The sequence below is a fragment of the Mobula hypostoma genome, chromosome 6, assembly GCF_963921235.1.
Source record: "Mobula hypostoma chromosome 6, sMobHyp1.1, whole genome shotgun sequence".
Classification (NCBI taxonomy): Eukaryota; Metazoa; Chordata; class Chondrichthyes; order Myliobatiformes; family Myliobatidae; genus Mobula; species Mobula hypostoma.
Window position 1 is genome coordinate 36,725,081 of NC_086102.1, and position 23,796 is coordinate 36,748,876.

At 39.7% G+C, this 23,796-nt stretch overlaps 1 protein-coding gene across 5 annotated transcripts in view; it reads right to left on the bottom strand.

Moving 5' to 3' along the window:
• Window positions 1–18,860, bottom strand: part of cblb (Cbl proto-oncogene B, E3 ubiquitin protein ligase) — a 180,000-nt gene extending 161,140 nt beyond the window's left edge. For 3 of the 5 annotated variants that reach the window (XM_063050588.1, XM_063050587.1, XM_063050586.1), the window contains exon 1: window positions 18,210–18,860. In XM_063050588.1, coding sequence (XP_062906658.1) covers window positions 18,210–18,604 — 395 coding nt within the window. In that variant the 5' untranslated portion in view covers window positions 18,605–18,860. The remainder of the gene's footprint in view (window positions 1–18,209) is intronic. The other 2 variants (XM_063050590.1, XM_063050589.1) reach the window with 2 other exon arrangements.
• Window positions 18,861–23,796: the final 4,936 nt, after the last annotated feature.

The following is a 23,796-nucleotide window of genomic DNA, read 5'->3' on the forward strand; positions in this document are numbered from 1 at the left end:
AACTGCCAGCACAGCTGACTTACTAAATATGTAGGACCTCATACTGCACCCGATAATAAACCTTGAGGTTTTCATGTCCAGAAAAGACTTCCATTCTAGCTAATCACAAGAACTTCATCAAAGTTAATATTAGCTTCCCAGAAAGTTGGTACTAAATCTTATTATGTGTCAATATAATTTACTACCCTTATCTTATTTATGAACACAGCACAGTAACTGGTCCTTCAAGCCAGCGAGCCTGTGTTGCACAAGTACAACCATGTGACTAATTAACCTACTAACCTGTATATCTTTGGAATGTGGGAGGAAACCAGAGCACCTGGAGGAAACCCTCGCGATCATGGAGAGAACATACAAACTCCATACAGACAGCAGCAGGAATTAAACATGGGTTGGTGGCACTGTAAAGTGATGGGCTAACCACAATGCTATCATACCACCCAAAGGACGGGAAGAATTATCTGCATGATGGTTTCAGCATTTAGTATTAGAAAAATGTATTGAGTTTTAGAGATGAGGTTCCATTCCCTTCTACAGTGAGGTGGGAGGAGGGAACAGTGGGGAAGTTGACACTTAATGAACTTAAGCAAAGCCTGCATTATATGCATGATTGACCTACTAACAGGGCAGAGTCCTTGCCAGAGGAAGTAATGAGGAGGAAGGCACCTCAATAGAGGAGGAAGAGGAGAACAAAACACAGTTGTTGCAAAGAACAATGCAAGGCAGTACTGGAGACACCTTTCACTGCCAGAGCTGCAAGACTTGGGCCACAAATTTTCACTGCCCATGTTGTAATTAAAGCAGAATGTCAAATAGTAGTTTTAAATTACTACCAAATCTAAATCTTCTATTCAGAATGGAATAATTGTATGTTTGCAGTCTTGACTAAACAATTTGCCTAAATAAATAACAACTTGATAAATGAAGTCTTGTCCTAATCCAAAACATACATTATACAGAAATAAAATTTCAATCTAATTTACAACAAACATTAACAGTTGAAACTAAAACTTACTTCAGAGTTCATAGAAAACGCTTTATCAAATCTAATTTGACTGTGGAATTCATTGCAACTAATGGCTGTAGAGGCCAAGTCATTGGGTATATTTGAAATGGAAGATGATAGGTTCTTGATCAGTAAGGGCATCAAAGGTTACAGGGCGAAAGCAGGAGAATAGTATTGAGAGGGATAATAAATCATCCATGATGGAATGCTGGAGCAGACTCAATAGGCTGAATGCCCTAATTCTACTCCCATGTCTTATTGACTTCTATCAATACCACCAGAGGATAAATTTAAGCACCATTTCAAAAATCACCAGCCATAAACAGCTTACATTGTTTTTTAAACTCTCGGCCACAATGCTGGCATCTTTAAGTGCTTACAACATTTGAGCTGCAAATTATGCTCAGTGGCCACTTTATTAAGTACACCTACTCGTTATTGCAAATATCTAATCAACCAATCATGTGTCAGCAGTACAATGCATAAAAGCATACAGACATGGTCAAGAGGTACAGTTGTTGTTCAGACCAAACATCAGAATAGGGAAGAAATGTAAGCCAACTGCTCATTTATATCAGATTGTTTTTTTTTACAATGAACATTTATGACATTATACATTATTGTCAAAGGTCATCTGTTGCCAACATTAAGAAATGAACCTTTACCATGAAATACACTGCTTTGCAAAAGTATTTATCCCCAACCCTTTGTTCACATTAGCATTACAACCAGTGATTTTGATCAGTTTAACTGAGAATTTTAATTTGTGAATCACATGCTCCCCCCCAACAGTTCAGCCCCAAAAAGGGAAAATTGTAAAGAATGAAAAATTAAAAATATAATAACTAAAATGTCAGCAGTTCAAAAGTATTCATCCCCTTTTGCTCAGTACTTAGTTGAACCACCTCTCATAGCTATTACAGCCAGAAGTCTTTTTGAATAAGTCTCTACTAGCTTTGCACAACATAGAGCAAGATTTGCTCATTCCTCCTTGAAAAATTGCTCAAGTTGTGTCAGGTTAGTTGGTGAGTGGTGGTGGACAACAATCGATTGATGTTCCATTGAATTAAGATCAGGACTCAATTGGGCCACTCAAGGACATCAATTTTCCTCATTTGAAGCCACTCCATGGTTGCTCTGGCACTGCACTTTGGGTCATTATCCTGCTGAAAGATGAACTTGCTCCTCAGTTTCAGCTTTCTGGCAGAGGCTAGCAGGATTTTTTTTAAAATCCAGGATCACTGTATTTAGTATTATTTACCTTCCCATCAATCCTGACTAGATTTCCAGTCCCTGCTGCTGAAAATCATCCCCACAGCATGATGTTCCCTCCACCATACTTTACAGTAGGGATGGTGTTATCTGGCTGATGTGTGGAGCAAATCTAATACCACGCATCAATCAGGTACTGCTTAGTGTTGAGGCAAAGTTTCACTTTAGTCTCATTTCACCACAAGACCTTCCTCCACATCTTTACAGTATCTAAGTGATACTTACCAAGTCTGTACAGGCAAGAATATGCTTTTCTTTAAACCTAGGGCTTCTTTTCTACTCTTTAATAAATACCCTTTTTGTACAAGGGCTTAGAGATTGCAGAGCTATGAACTTCATCTCCAGTTGCAGCCTCTGACTTCTGCAGCTCATTCAGAGTGACTGTTGGTGTCACAGTAGCCTCTCTTATGAGTGCCATTCTTCTCTGGCAACTAAGTTTAGAGGGCCAGCCTGGTCTCACCAGTGTTGCTCTGGGTTCATATTTTTTCCTGTATTTTTCATGATGGACTGCACTGAGCTCCGAAGTATGTTCAGTGCCTTTGAGATAGTCTTGTACCCTGCTGCAAATTTGGGCAGCGCCTGATGGCATAAACATCGATTTCTCAAACTTCCAGTACTACCTTCCCCCCCCCTCACCATTTCCCATCCCCTTTTCCCTCTCTCATGTCATCTCTTTACCTGCCCATTACCTCCCCCTGGTGCTCCTTTCCCCCCTCCCCTTTTTTTCTTTCTTCTATGGCCTTCTGTCTCTTACACCAATCAACTTACTAGCTCTGCTTCATTCCTCCCCCTCCAAGTTTCACCTATCACCTGGTATTTCTCTCCCCATCCCCCACCTTTCAAATCTACTTTTTTTTAAATTATTAAATGCAATCGTGAACAATAGCCAGATCAGAAATGCTGATCAAGTCAACTAGTTCCCAAAGAGAACTCTGATAGGCCAATCAGATGGATCACTGCTGCTCAGCGATAGAACACAAAAAATCATATGTACAATTAAGAAACATTAAAAAATAATAGTCATGATGATCATGATGAAGTCTGCTAGAGAGAGACATTTATACACATGCTGTCCTCCATAATTCAAAGAGATTGAAGGATAAGATTGCAGGGTGACAAAACATGGCAGGAGCACATGGAACTAAGCGCTAATCCCTACCGGGAGAAAACAGCACCTGTTCTTTCCGCACTGTTCTCCAGCAGTTTAAGAACTAAATCCAGCCGAAACATCTCCAGTCCTGCCGAAGGGTTTCAGTCCAAAACGTCAACTGTACTCTTTTCTATAGAGTTCCTCCAGCATTTTGTGTGTGTTACTGCATTAAGAATGGCTCTGTCACTTTGGTTCTTCATTCTGTATTCACTGAACCTTGATGTTAGTGTTAATGAGAATTGTTACTCTTTCTACTGCTTTGTTTCAGAGTTCTAATCACTCTTAGAACTCCTCTCAGCCGCCTCTGTTCGAACAGAGGCGACTCCAACCTCTACAGTCTATCTAGCTAACCATACATCTCCTACCCCTGGAACTCATGCCAGTAACTTTCTGCTCCACTCTTCACAGCCGTTGTAATTATTTCCTATAACTGTGGTCCACTTTTATAAAAATTTCAAAATCTCGTTGACTTACAAAGAGTACTAAAGTGACAGGAGATTTTTGTTTAAATGTACTTAGTGGTTGGATGCAAGAAAATCAAAAGGCCTAAATAAAATATCCCTTAAATATCAGGAGAGAGAAGAAAGGGGGAAGTAGCTTCTCACTACTACCATTGGGCAGGAGGTCCCACACAACCAGGTTCAGGAATAGTTATTACCCTACAACCATCGGACTCCTGAGCTGGAGGTCTGTGAAGTCATCCACGCAACTCTGAACTGATTGAACAACCTACAGGCTCATTTTCAAGGACTCTACAACTCATGTTCTCACTACAGTGGATTCTAGTTAATTGGGGCAGCCACTTAGTTGGGTTAACTCTTAAAAAACAAAAGCTAATGGAGAACATATCCAGATTCCTTTCATTTATTTGGGACACTGTTATGCTTAATTGGGACAGGAGACTGTTGCCAAAGTTTCTAACTAGCATCAGTCACATTCACTTGAGTAGCCATTAGACATTGCACTGTATTTAGAATGAAGTTTTTAAACAATAGTGTCAGTTGTGTGTATTTATGTTCAATATACAGTAATTCTTGTCATTGATAGTTGACGAGACACAAACAACAAGACAATTCAGAAATGTTTTGCTCACCGCGGTTTCAAGCTTCGAGATGCCAGGAATGGCTGGCAGTGAAAATGAAACGATTTCACTACTTCAACATGTTAGAAACTATGTAGAATTTGAAGCTTTCAATGATCATCTTGAATATTACAATGAAAATGAAGACTTGGAGGATGCATTGTATAAAGGCAGTTTGCCCTGATTTTGTTCTTTCACAATCGAAAGTACTCTGGATAAATTCCTCTATTAGGAACTAATACTGCTTTATGTTACTAGTAGTAATAGTTGTTGTATTTGTAGTGTTCTAACTTGTTACTCTTAAATTGTAGTTTGTCTTTTTTTTTAGCCTTTTTAATTAATATTCTAGAGCGAAGGTTGCTTGTGCTGCACGGGGGCGAGGGGATTTAAACGAGGGAACTGTGGCATTACTAGTCAGCACTCAGTCAGGGCAGGGGGAGAAATGTGAAGCTACACGGGTAGAAGTAAAGAATTAAAAAGGTATGATCACGTTATTGGGATTATATAATATATAATTCAACAGTCTGCAGAGTAAATTCAGAGGAGTAAATTTGTAGAGTGATTGCAAACTGTTGCAAGAAACACAAGGTTGAGGTAGTAGGTAATTTTAACTTTCCACATATTGACTGGGACTCCCATACTGTAAAAGGGATGGATGTCACAGAGCTTGTCAAATGTGTTCAGCAAAGTTTTCCTCATTGGTACACAGAGGTCCCAACTAGAGAAAATGAGACACTAGATCTCGTATTAGAGAATGAGACAGAGTAGGTGACAGAAGTTTATGTAGGGGAACACTTGGCATCTAGTGATCATAATGCCATTAGTTTCAAGGTAATTATGAAAAAGGGTCGGTTTGGTCCTTGGGTTGAGATTCTAAATTGAAGTAAGGCCAATTTTCATAGTATCAGAAAGGATCTGGCAAACGTGCATCCGGATAGTTTGTTTTCTAGCAAAAATGTACGTGGCAAGTGGGAGGCCTTCTAAAGTGAAATTTTGAGAATGAAGTTTTTATGTTCCTGTTGGAATAAAAAGCAAGGATAAAAGGTTTAGGAAACCTTGGGTTTCTAGGGAAATTGAGGCCACTGTTAAGAAAAAGGAAGAGGTGCTTAGCAGGAACAAATGAAGTACTTGAGTTTAAGAAATGCAAGAAAAGCCCAAGAAAATCAGGAGAGCAAAAAGACGACATGAGGTTGCTCTAGCAGACAAGGTGAAGGGGAATCCCAAGCTCTTCTACAGATATTAAGAGCAAAAAGATAGCAATGTTATAAAAAAAAATAAAAAATGGTTCTCTGGAAGATCAGAGGGGTAATCTATGTGTGGAGCTGAAGGAGGTGGGGGGATCTTAAATAGATTTTTTGCATCTGTATTTACTCAGGAGATGGACACAGTCTTATAGATTGAGGGACTGCAGCAGCGAGGCCATAGACCCTGTACAGATTACAGAGGAGGCGACGTTTGCTGTCTTGAGGCAAATTAGGGTGGATAAATCCCCAGGGCCTGACTAGGTCTAGGTGTTTCCTTGGACCCTGTGGGAGGCTAATGCAGAAATTTCAGGGCCCCTAGCAGAGAAACCCAAAAAACCATAAGGTATCCAGAGGCAAAAAAAAAATACACCTATGGGATCCAATATGACAAACTGGATCCAAGACTGCTTCCTCCCACTGAAACTATTTGTGATGGGGTTTAATGCTAGAATCCTTAGTTTGCATCAAGTTCAAAATACATGTATTATCAAAGAACATATGAATTATACAACCCTGAGATTTGTTTATTTACAGGCAATGTAAGGAACCTGAAAGAACCCTTTTTAGAAAAAAAAGACCAATCCCCAATGCAGACAGAGAAGGACAGAACAATAAATCACGCAAACAACAGCATTCTGAACCAATTTGAATCCAAATCCCTGGAGCACCCCAGAGTAGGTCCAAAGCCTCGGTATTCAGTTCAATCTACTAGCAAGGCAAGTTGCCCAAAACTTGCAGACACGAAGCACAGCAGCCAGGGGCAACCTCACAGCCTTTGTGTCGCGGAGAGAGGGGTCCCAGTGCGTCTTGGCCAGCATTTACCTCACACGAGGACTTGGGACGTAACGGCAAATCACTTTAGGCCTAAATTTTGCTGCTGAAGGTGCTGTCCTCGACCTCTCCTTATCATCTCAGCACAAAGAGTGATCCAACCTCGCCCAACTCTCGACACCCTGCCCTTCCAGTCTATATGGGTCAGCATTTAGATAGTCCAAACAGCAGACTGAACCTTGCATATGGACCCAGGCCTTGCTGTGGTGAATCGCTCCAGGCCTACAGCACATCGCCCAGCGATTGCTTTGGACCTAGATTTCACTGAAGAAGTACTCCTCCACCTTTTCAAATCAAGTCGACACTTAGAGTAATTTACCCTTGTAACCGGGCCAGCTGGACTGGCATCAGAACTCCTCTGTACAATGTTCTCCCCTCCAAAGTGTCCACTATAACTAGCAACTCCAAGTGTGTTGATTTTGCAATGCACAAGCAGGGCACATCTTGCCAATTTGCTTGGCTGTCGCTCACCTCTGCATTGTTTGTGGCGATAGTTCACCACAATTCACCTTTAAAAAAGTGTTATTAATAATATTTTAATCAAATTTCTTTGCTTTTGAACCACAAAGAAGCTGTCGCACACCTTCGGTATCGCCATCTTAAACCGGAAGAACCATCATATCAATAGATAATTAATTTAGAACTAAATGTCGAAGCCATGGTTTAGAGATTTTGAGATATTAAGAGTTGGTTGAGCTGTTCATTGTGGGAACTACACTCTATACTGCAGAGAATTATTAATGAGTAGATCATCTATACTGAATTCTTTCTGGGTAAGTGAAAGATTATGCACTCTTGCATGAGAGGGTAAATAAGGGCAAGAGTAATAACATAGGGTAGAATACTTCAGTATAGGGAAATAGAGACCCAAGATTCCATGATATTCCTCTTTTCTAACAGAGGCATTAAATAAGAGCAAAGTGGTTCTGTTGAATCCATGTTTAGAAAAAAAATTACACCACAGCTGACCAGCTAGATCCTTGGATAAAGTTTAAATGTGAAATCTAAATTTCTGTTGTTTATACATGAGAAGGATCGGGTAGCATTGATTAAGGTTCTGGGGGTCGTTACAATGGAGCTGTCAAGGACAGGGAAGTTTACTATGTGGGAAGATTGCGTGGTGTTGTTTCATTCTAGAAGAGGGAGGGCTGAGGGAAAGTTTAACAGATGGGTCAATATCCTTCCGGCATAAATTTAAGCTAATCAATAAAAGAATCAAGTAATTTGAGCAAAAAACAAAAAAATACATTTACAGTCTAGAAATGTGGTTGAGCCAGAAATGGTGATAATATTTCGAAAGAACCTGGATAGGCAGTACATTTGCTGCCCTCTTCAAGATCATGATTGCAGTGGAAGGAAAAAGAAACATCCACTGCAACTTGCTGTCAAAAACAATATTCACCCTTCAGTACAATTTTCCATTCATCAGAATGATGCTGCATTATTTACCCAGAGGAAGGTTCTCTTTTTTGAGCGAGCTCAGCATAGGAGAAAACAGCAGTTTTCTTTTAATTAGAAATTGTACAAAATATACCAGAAAATTATATATTTTTTTTACAATAGAAAAGGCAGTACAAAGAACATTACCGAAGTATGCTACATACAAACTTGAGATTCATCCCCTTACAGGCAACCACAAGACAAAGAAACCCAATAGAACCCATTAAAAAAAGACCGTCAAATACCAAACGTGCAGAAAAAAAAGTGACAACAGTAAAAATAAGGAACTAACATTCAGAACTGAAGTTCACGAATGCATGTCCACAGCCACAAAGTCAGTCACAGTTCAGTGCAGAGACAAGTAAACTTTATGAGCACAAGCTGAACAATGGCCTGTCCCTCGCCTCCATCCCTGACACCCTGACCTTTTCAATCTGGCCCGGCATTAAATTGGCCTAAAATTGCTCTCGGACCCAGGCCCTGCCACTTCAATACACTCTTGGGCCTGATTCAGCACATACCTGACCTTTCCAATCTGTCCCAGCACTTAAATCAAACATCAGCTTGTTCCTCACACTCAGGCCCAGGCCCCAGCCCCAAGGCCTTGGTTGTGGCACTTGGAATCAGCTCCGAAGACCAGACATTGGCTCGTTCCCTGCTCTCGGGCCCTGCCACCTCAATTCACCCCATACACACCATGCTGCAACCATCCTAGCACCCTCAAGACTTCAGTCCACACTACAAAAAAAAATGCAAGGTCATACAGGTGGTTCAAAACCTCAACTCCAAAAGAGAAGTTACAGACTATTGATTGCAGTGATCATTTTACAGAAAACATATGATTAATAAAATAATTAGTCTTGTTTGCTGCCAGCAAGTCACTGTGCTTCACCATCACTCCCTTAAACCAGAAACTTAAACGACTTTTAATTTAGCGTTGTAACATAAAGTTACATAAACATAAAACATAACTGCTTAGAGAAGCAGCTTTTAGAAGAAAAATAAAACATTTGACTTCAACATACTGCAGTCACTAAGTTTCTTCAAGTAACAATGCAAGTACAAATGGAAACTAGCTTCATCACAGCTATTGTAGTGCCACAGGAATTCTAGAAGTATTGTAATGATCATACTGAACTAATGTATAACAAAGCAGCCTCACTTCACTCCTGGAAAATATAGGACAGACCACAATATACACGATTTCAATGCTTACAACCACCCAGAATGAGCTAAGCAGTATCGGTGATGTTATTGTTGTTAGGAGCCAATAAATAAACTAACTAATCAACCAAAGAAAACATAGGATCTCTGCAAATTCATCGACCTAAATATTGATTCATCTCCTGTGAAAAACAACAAAGTTTAATTTTCACTGGCCTCCACTTGCAATGACCTAATGTCATTCATGCAATGGTATATTATTTCTAAGTGTATCCAAGTCTGGGCTTCCTGCTGTATGCTTCAACATACATAAAAATCAAAAATGGTGCATAAAATTGCAATAATTGATTTATTTCAGCATCAATTGTGTCCACCCACATCAAAGAGAATGTTATATCAGATATTAGAGTTCCATTATGTTCTATACTCCCTCCTTCACTTCTTATAGCTTCTAGATTAGCACACAACTGAAGTAGATAAACACAGGATAAAATGGCATTTAAAATTTTCCCCTCGGCATATGACAGTACAAAATGTGTCACATTCGGCTTTTTATATAGTACTACAATTCTATTTTTAAATCCATTTTGCCCATGCTAGCAACTAGAAAGAAGAAATGGAGCCACTGACATTCAAAACTACTTTTTCACTAGTCAAACTCCTCCGTCATCAGTAACCTAACATTTTGATGAAAACAGCAAGAAATATGCAACAACAGTGAAATGTAATCTGGCCAGAAACATGTACTTAAGTAGGATGCACTAGGCAGAAAATAATAGGAGAATATGAAGAGGGCTGAGAGGTGGTACTATATGGCACCACTGGGGTCAATGGTTTGCTTGTGCTATTAGTACGACATGATGTCACACTGGCTGGGCTGATGGCCACTTGTGAAAAATCTGAGGCACCCAACTGTTCAAACAAAATTTATACTTGGCTTTTAAAGCCATACATTGATCACTGAACGTATCTACCAGCAAAATAATTGTCTGTTAATACACATATGTAATATTAATTAAAGCTCAGAATCTGTTGAGATTTCCCCCAAACACTCAAGAATTCACAAATGGGATCAGTGGTTGCAGAGTCAAAAATAGCATATTAGTCACTGGTTAAAATAATATTTGGAGTGTAGCAAATCCACTTGACTGCCCTACATCCTAGCCACCCAGACTGAGAGGAACTGGTGCATAAACACATTTCATTCATGTGCACAGATCAACATTAAACCCCGTTCATTAAAATACCTATAAATTTTTAATAAAGCAAGAAGTACTGCAAGTATAAAGATGTGTAGATAGATAAACTGAGCTAACATTTCAAGATTGTGAGCTTTCATTAGAATCAGAAAATTTTAAGATGCAGAGAAAACGATTAAGAAAAAAAGTCACTGATGGGGTGGAAGATAAGAGATAAAAGGAATTACTAACAATGGAGAAGAAGGACGGATAAAGTATTAGTGATGCTCACACAACTTACCCAGATCCCAGCCCTCATAGAGGGCCTCTCCACATCAAGCCGTGGGCAATTATTTGCCCTGGGTCACCAGCAAAAAAGTTTTACACCAGGCTTCTGGCACAGAAGCATACAGCTGTGCAGATGCAGTTTCAAATGTATGGGATATATTTAAACACTATAACCAGAACTCTGCTGGATACCAAAGTACACCAGTTGTAGCACAACCTAATTCCAATCAACCACTACCGCTTTGTTTTAGAGGTCATCTTTGGAAAACCGTAAGAGTAGTTCTCAACAGCATTTATTTATAATTAATTTGGGCAAGTATTCAAAATTTGGATAGCACTTTAGTCCTTCAGTCTATTTTCTACTCTACAATGTGTTATTCTACAGTTAAAACAAAAATTATGAAGAGGGTTAACTGAGGAACTATGGCCAAGGCTGAAACAGCCAAAGTGTTTCAAAGTTTAAAAGGTTTTACTACATGCCCATCAGACTACAAATTCCAATTTCCAGGCTTAATACATCAGGAATTCCATCCTTTAAATGTTTTCACATGATGTAAAGGTCACATAGACAGGTTACAAATCCACTGCTCATAGGATTGCAAAACTAAACTGGTACATTTTTCCAAAATATTCCAAATAAAACTTCTGTACACTGCTAAAACATCACGCATTAAAAAAAATCATCTATAATTTAAATTCCTAAAAGACAGTGTCACTCTAAGTGAATATTTTAGTTTTAGTGCTGCCCACATATTCTAATGACTGGAGCAAAATGAGTTAACTGATGGATTTTAAAACACTGCCATATCACAAGCAAGATGCAGCATCTTCCAAATCATTGACTTTTTAAACTAGACAATACAATTCTATAAAACTATTTAGTTCACAAAGAAAATTTCCTGCTCTTTTTAAGACAAATGAAAATAGAATTATCACTAATTCCATCTACTGAAAATGAAAATTAAAAACATACGCATTTTAGCCCAGCTTACATTTAGGAAGGCGTTAGTGGCCAAATGAAAAAAGCAGAAGTACTAAAAATGCATTTTAAATTATAGTACTTCAGCAAAATGTTGTTTTTCATATACAATTCATGAATTTAAACAGATTAAAAAAGACAAGGGATGACATGACTGCTGTTTTTAAAACACAGAGTCTAGACATGCTCTGCTCAGGCAGTATCTCCATTATCATTGTATCACACAAAGATAGCAGCAGACTGACAGGAACACAGACTGTGAAAACAAAGCACTCTGAGTCCCTTCGAAAAGAATTCAGTTCAAAAACGGAGACATACGATTATGAAGAACTTTGGTAAAACACTCAATGATATGCCTTGTTAAGGTCGCCAAATTACCAAAACAATGTTAAAGCATCACAGTAATTACTACAACGCTACCAGAATTGAGAGAGTACAGTTCAAGGAAAGAATAAACAGATTAGGAATGATTATTCTAGGAAAACGAGTAATGGGAGTTTGACTTGATAAAGATTTTTAAATTATGGTGGACATCAACAGAAGTTGAAAAGATTTCTGTTTGTAGCAAGCTTAAAAACTAGCCACCATAAATCTAGTGAGTAGATCAAAAGAAACATTCTTCACTCACACTGTGGTGAAAATTAGGAATTCTTGATCCTATGTAGTAGCAACCAGCATTAGGCTTGATAGCTACATGAAGAGGAAAACAATACAAAATGCTGATAGGATGAGATCAAACAGCTAGAATCACAAAGTGGTATTTATCCTATTGAGTGACCAGTTTTTTTAAGAAAAGCAACCCTATTAAACACACTGTCTAGAACATTCTCTATATCCCTACATTTCCCCCCACCTACCCATTTATTTACAATACCTGAATCATCCTCGGAACCATTGTAGCCAGTATTCAGAATTTGCAGACAGCAGCGAATCGCTCACCAGCCAACCTATTCAATGCCCAAAATCAACTTGCGTGGACACCACCCTCGCATCAAATTGTGGCTCTATCCTTAATGACAGCAGCATAGTAGTTAGCACAATGCTATACAGTACAGGCAACCTGGGTTCAATTCCCACCACCACCTGTAAGGAGTTTGTATGTTCTCCCCTTGAACACACGAGCTTCCTCCATGTGCCTGGTTTCCTTGCAGTCCAAAGACATACTGGTTGGTAGGTTAATTGCTAATTGTAAATGGCCCTGTAATTAGGCCAGGGTTAAATCGGGGGACTGCTGGACTGCGTGACTTGAATGGTTGGAAGAGGCTATTCCACGTTGTATCTCAATAAATAATAACCCTTTCATGCTCATCAGGAGTAGAACAAACTTCAACAGCTGGCTTTGCCATCTGGTAAACAAAATATCTGACCAAAAAAATCAAACTATTGAAAAACCAAAATTTTCAACAGCAAAAGTAGGGCAATTCATTTAAAAACTAATCTATTTACCTTGGTCCCTCACTGATGTTCCTCTCCATTTCAATGAATGGAGATATGTTCTGGAGCCAGATCCAATCTTCAGAACTGGCACAGATTCAGTCATATGAAAGTTTTATATCAGGTGTAAATTTTGAAATGATGCCTACAGTCCCAAATAAAATGGCAGAAGGCTCGTGTGGACCATAAACATTAATCATCTGACTCTGTGCTATAAATTCTTGTAAAATCCAAGTCATTAGCATAAAATAAAATATTTCTTAATTGCACAGGGCTCAAGGCACAAATCTCCAATCATTCAGATAATGTTAATGTTTACTTCTGCTTGATTCGTCTATAAAAGACAACTTGCAACAAAGCAGCATCTCAGAGCCCTGCTCTTATCTGAATAAAAGCATTCTTGATATGACACTTCATTCTAACCATATCAAAATGATTCAAAACTAATGTGTATCAAATTACAAGAGATTTTCCTGTTACTTACTGCATCCTTTCTCTCCTTAATACAAAGCAAAGTGACCTGCATCGAGTTCTCATTTATTGTTACTGCAATCACAAGTCCAGGCAGCTTTGGAAAGATAAATTTATCATCGACAATAAGACATTGGAGCAGAATTTGGCCATTCTGCCTATCGAGTCTGCTCCACCATTCTATCATGGCTGATATTTTATACCTCTTAACCACATTCTTCTGCCTTCTCCCCCTTACCTGCAATGCCCTTACGAATCCAAACCCTACCAACCTCCACTTTAAATAAACTTTGGTCAAGCAACATATGCTGAAACACATCAAATTAACTAAATCCATTTTTGCTTGTTGCAAGTGAGCAATAAAATGGCAGTAGATAAATGCCTTTCAAAATCAACCCATCACAGAAACTGTTTAAGGGGTGCAGCAGTGATGCTCAAAAACATAACCAGGGGTATCACTTGAAGCTTTTGCACACTTTCTGGTTTACACAGTTCTGAATCTATGAACAGTTTGTCTGACCGACTTGCGGGGATCTTTTTGGAATAGCAGGGCAGTTACCTGATCTGTTGCTTCTCCAATACAAGGAGGCAGCAGTATTGTCTAGCAAAGCAAAACCATGCCAGTTTCCAGAAGCAAATGAAGAAGCCTCCAATTTCAGTACTCCCTCTCATTCCCTTCACTATGTCCCTTTTCTCCCACCTACTTAGTGTGAACAATGTTAAGTAAATCTTTATCCAATCACATCATGTCCAAGGGTATGACAGTAAGGCAGGTAAGTTATTGGGTTAGTAGGTAGGGTTCTGGACTGCTAATCAAGCAACATGGATAAATGATTGTTGCCAAGTTTGCAGATGATATGAAGATTGGTAAAGGGGCAGATAGTGTTGAGGAAACAAGGAGGACTTAAGACAGATTAGGAGAATGGGCAAGAGTGGCAAATGAAATACGAGGTTGGAAAATGCATAGTCATTGACTTTCCAAGTAGAAATAAATGCGTAGATTATTTTCTAAATGGGGAGAAAACCAAAAAATCTGAGATGCAAAGGGACTTAGGAGTCCCTGTGTAGAACAGCTTAAAGGTTAACTTGCAGGTAGAGTCGGTGGTGAGGAAGGCAAATGTAATGTTTGCATTCATTTCAAGAGATCTAGAATACAAGAGCAGGGATGTGATGCTGAGGCTTTATAAGGCACTAATGAGGCCTCACCTTGAGTACTGTGAACAGTTTTGGGCTCCTCATCTAAAAGATGTGCTAGCATTAGAGAAGGTGCAGAGACAGTTCACAAGGATGATTCTGGGAATGGAAGGGTTATCATATAAGGAACTTTTGAGAGCTCTGGATCTGTACTGGCTGGAACTTAGAAGAATGAGGCAGAATCTCATTTGAAACCTTTTGAATGTTGAAAGACCGAGACAAAAGGATATTTCCCATGGTGGGGGAGTCTAGGACGAGAGTACACAGCCTCAGGATAGAGGGTTTCCATTTAAAACAGACATATGGAGAAATTTCTTTAGCCAGAGGGTGGTGAAATCGTGGAATTTATTACCACAGGCAGCTGTGGAGGCCTTGTCGTTGGGTGTATTTAAGGCAGATCTTGATAGGTTCTTGACTGGACACAGCTTCAAATGTTACAGGGAGAAGTCTGGATAATGGGGCTGAGGAGGGAGATAAAGGATCAGCCACGACTGAATGGCAGAGCAGCCTCAATGCACCAAATAGCCAAATTCTGCTCCTATGTCTTATGGAATACAATGGAGGACAGGTGATTTAAGTAAGTCCTGTATTATTAAAAATACACCAGTCACAGGATTGTCATTAAAACCCATCTGGTTCCTTAAGGCTTAAAGGAGGAGATCTGTGATCCGTACCCAATTTCACATTCTCATATTTCCATGATATTTAGCACATCATGCTCATGCGAACTCTGAAAGCAATCGCCAACCCAGAATATTTCCCGGTAACCTATTCTCCCTCATGACCATTAACACCTCCCTGATTCTCTGACTACCCAAATACATTGCAGTTTGGGGGGGGGGGGGGGAGAAGAGGAGGAGGTAATTTATGGCAGCCATTTAACCTACCAACTAGCACATATTTGGAATGTTGGAGGAAACCAGAGCAATCTCAGGAAAATCCACGCAGATGCATTCTCTGCAAATGCCACACAAACAGCACTGGAAATACTAATCAGACCCAAAATCCCTCAAGCTATTATTCAGCACCAATGTTCACATAATCTGGAATAAAATATAAAATATTCCTGTAATCTTGCAGGCTGAAAAATTTAAACACAACAAAATTCAGTATTTTGCAAACTCAATTCACTCAACAACTTCTCTGTTCTGCAGGATAATATACTCAAGAAGACAACATCTATTCTGTCCTAAACAGCAGCTAATAAGACACTATTCCCTAAACATTCTGGTGTATTTATCATTAAACATCCGAGAAACACAAAGCCAGCTATCCAAACTTCAGGAGGATGCATTTCTTTTAGGCAATTCACATCTGACTGTCAGCAGCACAGCTCATAATGACTACATCCGCTTGGTAATAACATCCTTTTCTTGGGGCCAAGTACGGGTAAAAGTGGATTCTGTCTGGAATGCATTACATTTTCTTTTTTTAATGATTCCACTTCCAATTTCATGGCTTATCAACAAGTCTGCAACCACACTTTTCTTCATAAAATGCAAAGATAAAACATGTGAGTTCTTTCTTTCCTTTCATTCTCTCACCCAACCCCCGCCATCCCACATTCTACAAAGCCTACAAATGGAGAGTTTATTTTAGATTGTTTGCTTACATTGTGCATTTCCTTCCTCCTGTCTGTGAATCTATCTTTGAGCAAGAATCCAAAGATAAATTAAAATGTATCATGGCCAGAATTTTCATTTACAGTGCTTACACTGATCACCTTAATTCCAGCATTATATTTTCCCTGACAATAATTCGCTTTTTTAAAAAGTTGTTATACTCTAAAGATATTTTTCTGTTTAAAAAAGAGCAAAAAAATGTTTCATTTCCTGTTTCCAGTTCCTAACTCTAATTCCCAACAGTGTGACCAGACATCCAGGTACAAGATGAAAGCAGGAAGTCACTTTGCCTTGTTTTTTTCCCTTATTTGGGAATAAATTATACATATATAATTTATACAGTACATGCATAGAATTCACAAAGTAGATCTTGATGGATCCAGTTTCCTTGTTCATCAAATCTGTTTTTCTCCAACATCCACCATTCCTCTCCAAAACTTTGTATTACAAATTCAGATACTTATCAGCACCTATGTATCAAGCAACCACCAAATCTTTGTTCATTTCGTATGTGCTGACCTTTTCAAACTCATTGGCATTCTACTTTGAAAATGCTTTGGTCCTTCATTTTGTTTTCTCAAATTTAAAAAAAAATGGAAATTGATGCTTTTTTAAATAATCAAAGAACATGTGTCTTTCACAACCTGAGATTGCTTCAAAGTACTTTTCATTCTATTAATTAGTTGTGAGCGCTTTGGATAAATACAGCTGTCATTTGTGCAAAAGATTATGTGAACACTAAAGGTAGTAGTTTAAATATTTTTCAGTGGTATTAGTTGAAGACTAGCTGACACTGAGCGGAGTTCCAGTCTTCAAAAAAAAGTTTAACACCTTTTTGGGGGAGTCTCAGGTAAGCACTGCCACAAAATTGAGGTTTCAGCAATATGACATTTGACCATCAGCAGAGATTACATCTTCTAATCCTGTGATCTATATTATAGTTTTATTTTACATGATTGAGATGAAGATCCAATTTTTCACCCGATGCAAAAGCAATTACTAAACCCAAATCACACATGCATAAAGCTGTCAATTCTACAGAATAAAAATCTAATCCAATTTAAACCTGGATGTCATCAAGCTAAAATGATGGGACCAATATCATAGCCCATAAATGGTGCTAAAGATTATTACAGGAAGAGCTATTTCATAACTTTTTTTGGAAGTGTGTTTATGTAATTCTATGCCAGTACCGTACCAGTGTTGCTTCCACCACGGACTACCAGTACACCCACTATTGCTATACGATGACGCTAAAGATTAACAACACTGACGTTATTACCAGCGCATCAAGAATCTCCAGCTGATTACCGGGAAGTTCTGCAGTCAGTATAATTGTCTTCCATTTGTAGTTTCCAAATAAATCATGGAAAAAGGAAATAAAATATTCTCCTGATTCTGATATCTTGCTCAGCTAATTTCATCACAATGTCTTGGAATTTAATTCATTCGCGGAACAGATTTCCATTTACTGAACGACTTTAATCACGATTACACTTCATCCGCAATGCACTCGAATAATTCGTTCAGAATAACTTGAATGCATTTGGTTTTAAGAATAACAGAGGAAAGAACGGCGCTGTAGAATTTGTACACAGCCTGTTATTTAGATGGAAACTTCAGTCGAATTCGGAACTTATTAATGGAGCAAAGCAAATACCACATATCCAGAAATAACATTTTAGTCACCTACGCGAAAAATGTCAGCACTCTGCAATATTTGACAGCAATACTTCTCATTAGATCATCATGTTGCAAGGAATAAGAAAAAGTTAATGGCAGTGAAAGGAAAGGGATGATGCAGAGAGAAATGAGTGGTCAGTGTTTTGGGGGTGATATACTTATTTTCTTTTACCTATCCTGAGATTGCTCCTCATACATCCTCTCTTTGCCTTCCTTGAACAGTCTGATTGCCCGCTTGGATTTCTTCATTAGGCTGTCGATATAAATCTTGAAGTACTCGTTCTCACTCAGGACATGCATGCGATCCTCATACTTGGACAGAATGAGGCGGAGATGCTGGTAAGTGTCCGGCAGAATGTCCAGAATGTACGGGGGGCTGTTTTTCAACTGCAACTTGGAGTTCTGGCACAGCCTCACCACTTTGTCCATCAGCTTCCAGGTCTTCTCAACCATCCGCTTGTCCGCCGCCTGCTTCGGCGGCCCAACGGCATCTTGGATGGCGTCGATAAACCCCAAAATCCGACCCTTTTTAACATTGCTACGTGGATTCCTCGGCGCCGCCGCCATGTTCCTGCCCCTTTCCCCCTTTTCCTCAGGACTGCTTTCAAAAAAACTTCAAATATATACAAGAACTCCTCCCAACTGCACCAAATAAATTAAAAACTCCGGAACTCACGGAAGGAGTGGGATCACGCGAAATGCGGGGCGAGTAACAGCACCATGTGCATGCGCTGTATCCTAAGAGGAGGAGCTGTGTGTGGGATTTTTTTAAAGGCCCTAACGCGAAACCAAGCCCGAACCGACTCGCCTCAGCTCCGCACAAACAGAGCAGCAAGGAAGAAACGACCGAGGCGGGATCACCTGACGCGTGCCCTAATCCACCAATCCGTTTTGAGGATTAGCTCGAAGCCCCGACCGCTCCGCCCCTCAGATCCGCCCACTTCGCGCATTATCCACTCAGAAACAGGCGAGGAGGTAAAACTAAACGTACGTCCGACTGACATTTAGAACGACCAATGAATGATGAAGGTTTTCACAGTCTGCTATCTGATTGACGCACCACGGTTTGAGGCGGAGCGTACACGAGGTGGGGCTGGGCTTGATTAGCACCAGGAATAGCCAATAGAGGACGGGAAATGAGATCCGATCAATCAATCGAATTGACGTTTTGCGCGAGCTTTTTGCTGGTAGGTTTAACGAAGTAATTGACAAAGACATTTGACCAACAGACATCAAGTAGACAATCTTAGCCCCGCCCCACACGCCTCTGTTGACAGGCGGGGGGGGATGTTGGTGGTAATGGATTGGCGGTGATTTGCTGTTTACGAACTCGAGCAATTTGCGAGATTCTTATAGTTGAATCCATGATTGCTTTTAAAATGCCCGGCAGGCCCGGACGCTTAATGTAAATTCCATTGATGGAAATACGGAAGTTATGGGACGTCATTTTATTTACATCTAGGAGAGCCAATAGGACGATAAGTAGAATTGTAAACAAAGGGAGTAAGGATTTCCGGTCCCAGAGCCACCCTTGTGGGTGCGAGCCGGTGAGGAGGGAATTTTGAATTACAACCACCTCGGGATTGTGAGCAGGAGCGATACAGACAGCAGTGTGTATCCTTTAGTTTTATGGTGATCCATGAACATTTCCAATAATGGAGCAGAACTACCAGCATTGTCATTAGGCTTTTCAAAATATATTAGGAGGATGCTGATTCCATACTTTTCCAGTTGTCACAGCCCTTCTTGGTTCTTGATCCTCCAAAATATCCCGCATGGAGTTTAAACTGGAGGTGGTGGAGGGTAGGTTTAAGAAGGAGATTTTTGAAGAAGAAAAACTGCCTTAAATTTAATTGGGTTTGGTTGTGTGACTGAGGTAGGATGAAGATTATTCCATGCATTAATTGTGCGGGGGGGTGGGGGGGAACGAATTACTGTACACGTCTGACTTGGTAGTTAGTGTTTCAAATTGAGTTGAGTGCCCTCGTCTGCTCCTAATAGGTTTGGGTTTGATGTGGTAGTCTATGTCGAGCTGAGCATTTAACATTTTGTAAAAACAGGTCAGGCGGTGTGCTCCACGTCTATCTTGGAGAGAGTTCCACTTTAATGAATTTAAAAGTTGAGTAACACTCGCTTCTCTCTCATAGATGTTTGTGACAAATCGGGCTGCCTGTCTTTGGACTCGCTCGATGGAAGTAGCGACTGAACCCTTATTACGGGTTCAGACAGATTATCGGAAGAATCGGAATCAGATTTATTGGCACTGGCATGTGTGGTGAAATTGGTCAACTTTGATCGCTGCCATATGTGTGAAATTTGTTGTTTTGTGGCAACAGTAAGACAAACTGTAAGTTACAGTACAAATAAATAGTGCAATAGAGGAATGGCGAGGCAGTGTTCATGGGTTCGTGCACCGCTGATTGCGGAGGGGAAGAAGCTGCCCCAGAAACGTTGAGAATGGATCTTTCGGCTCCTGTACCTCTTTCCTGATGATCGTAATGAGAACATATCATCACAAATGAAACTGATACTTAACGACACCGGCATCATGGAATTCCTTCCAGCATCAGTTTTCCTGGATTTAGCCAGTGATTAGAAACTCAGTTTTAATTGCCGGAATACTGTGGAATGGTTTGGAGATTAGCTTCCTGCAGGCCTTGCTTCCCCAGATCTTTAAAATCCATCATTAAGTACAAGAAGGAATTATCTTGTTATACCTATCCAGATGCCATCAATTTACCTGGATGACAGTAATTCCAACAACAACTGCGCTGCGCGACATTATCCAATATTTAAAGCACCAGACACGACCAGCAGTGTATTTTGACAGTTGTCAGTGACGTCTGCAAAATGCACTAAGGAAACTTGTCAAAAGTTTCACAATAACATGTCACAAATCCATGATCTTTGTCACACAATGGAGGGTGGAAACACCACTGCTTCCAAATTCCCTTGTTAATCAGATAAATATATCAGAAGTACTTCATAACTTCACTTACCTAACAATAGCAGAGTGCAGTGCCTCCATGACTGTGTCTGCATCAACGTAAGCAGGCGGTTCACTACCACCTTCTCAGAAGAATCTGGGGGTAGTCAGTTAATGCTGGCCCTTCCAGCAATTTCACTCTCATAAATTAATGTAGAAAGTAGTCTGGACAGATTCTATTTCTCAGACAGGAGAACACCAAGGAATCAGATAAATGACATTCAGGTGTTTGCAAGAGGACCTAGGGAAAATGCAAAATAGAAGTAAAGTTTTTGAAAACTTGAGAAGGGAATATAAGCATGGCGGCAGGATGACTGAAGAAACACATAATATGATTTTGAAGATCAGATCAAAGTAAAGTCATTCAGAAATCTGAGTAGGAACACAATGTGATTTCTCTTTTAACTGGGAATACTGAGTCTAATTGTAGCATTAATCATGGTAAAGATTCACTAATGAGATTGAAACTGAGGATAAAATCTAAAAGCTTTCCATTCCTTATCTCTGTTTCTTAGAAACTGGTGCAATTACAAACTAAAACATCACATGAAAATATATTGAAATTGAAATAACCACATATGCAATTGTATGTGTTGTAATCCTTATAAAAACAGAACATTCTGGAAATACACACAAGGTGAACTAGTTCTGATAAAGAGTCTTTGAAATGTACTGTTTGCTCTGTTTCTCTTCACATAGATGTAGCCTGACCAGTGGAGTATTGCCAGCACTCTTTAAATTTCTAATCACTTTGATTTTTACTCATTGTAATCATTGATATCATGAATGGAGTTACAATATACATATTAAGTACTGAAACTTAACAGAGGAACATTTTTTGCTTCCTCTTAGGATTTACCTAAGTATTATACATAAATCAGTTGTCACTAATTTTAGACAACCACTGACATTTAAATAATTCAAAAATATACTGCAAATAACTTCACAAAGCAACAATAATTCAGTTGTGATATTTTTTCTCTGGTGTTAAAACAGTGTCATCAATTTCCTTCATTTCAGAAAGCTTTTAAAAATAACATGAAATTTGTCAACATCATTTTCTGAGCAAGCGCCAGCAGGCTCCCTTTTGTAATGTTCCTCAGTTTATGGAACAATGAACATTAGCAGTGAAACATTTTGTGTTGGTTGCATCATCCCTCGCAGCCCAGTCCTCAAGAACTCCTTAAGGGTCAAACAACTATACAGACAAGTCTTCCAGCTATTGAGAAGTGATGATGTACTGTTGAGTGCCTAATGGTGAGGGAGGTGAAGTTGTGACCAGTGGGGTTGTAAGGACTGGAGCACCTTTTCATACCTGCACTTTCAGGAGTGCTATATGACAGCCAAATGCCCCTTGCCAGGTGTGAATTCAAAAGGTACATTTATCAAAAAATCGATTTCCCAATTTGCTAAAGAACAATTATTTTTGAATTATCTTTACTCCAAGTGGCAGTGAAATTGTCCTTACCACAGTCCTCACCGCTTTGTAACATTTAGCAAAAGTTGGTATGAAAGTACAATATTTGTATTATGTTAATCCTGTTCAGCTTATAAGAAGTAAGAGCAAGAATAGGCCATCTAGACCTTTGAGCCTGCTCCACCATTCATTAGGTCTATGGCTGATCACCTGAACACCATTTTTTTTAGCACTACACACATATCACTGTACTCCTTCAATATACAGAAATGCATAGATTTCTGTTTTGAATGAACCCAACAAAGTAGTCTTCTGTGCTGCGACCAGCACAGAGGATATTTCCTATGGTGGCGAGCCTAAGACTAGAGGGCGCAGCATCAGAAAAGAGGGGTGACCTTTTACAGCAGGGATAAGGAGGAATTTCTTTTGCCAGTGAATGATGAATCTTGGAATTCTTTGTAACAGGCAGCTGTGGAGTCCAAGTCTATTTGGGGCAGAAGTTGATAGATTCTTGATTGGTCAGGGCATGAAGAGATACAGGGAGAAGACAGCAGATTGGGGCTGAGAGGAAAAATCGATCAGCCATGATGAAATGGTGGAGTAGAGACGATGGGCCAAATTGCCTAATTGCTCCTGTATCTTATGGTCTTATGTAATCATAAGTAAAGCAAGCTGGCATCTTTACTTTCTTAGAAGGTTAAGGATGTTCATCGTGTTGCTGAACACCAATAAACTTCTACAGAAGTATTGTTGAACGTATCCTGACTGGATGCATTGTGGTCTGCTGTAACAATTCAAATGTGCAGGAACGTAAGATGTTGTAGGCAGTACTAGATTCTGCCCAGTATATCACAGGCACGTCCCTTCCCACCATTTATAGTATCTACAGTACTATGCAAAAGTCTTAGGCACATATATTTAGTTAGGGTGCCTTAGACCTTTGCACAGTACCCTTGTAATCTTACGTATTGCATTGTACTGCTATCGCAAAACAAAAACAAATTTCATGACCTGGGTAGTAATAAAGCTGATTCTGATATGGGTCTCTATTGTGGAACGGGGCAGGGAGAAGGGGAATCATGGTTGGGAAAAGGGGAGGGAGCAGGAACCACCAGAGAGAGATTCTGTAATTCTCAGTACACCAATTGTTTGGAATCAAATTGCCTTACCTGGTGTCTCAGAACTGGGAGTGTCTGCACCATGCCAACCACCCCCCCACCCCTGGCACTCCTCTGCTACCCACCCCACACTCCTCCCGTGGCACTCTACCCTCACCATTCCCAACACCCTTTACTCCTGCCAGATTTACAAGCTCACTCACAGCTCCACGTTGACAAATACAGTACTGTGCAAATG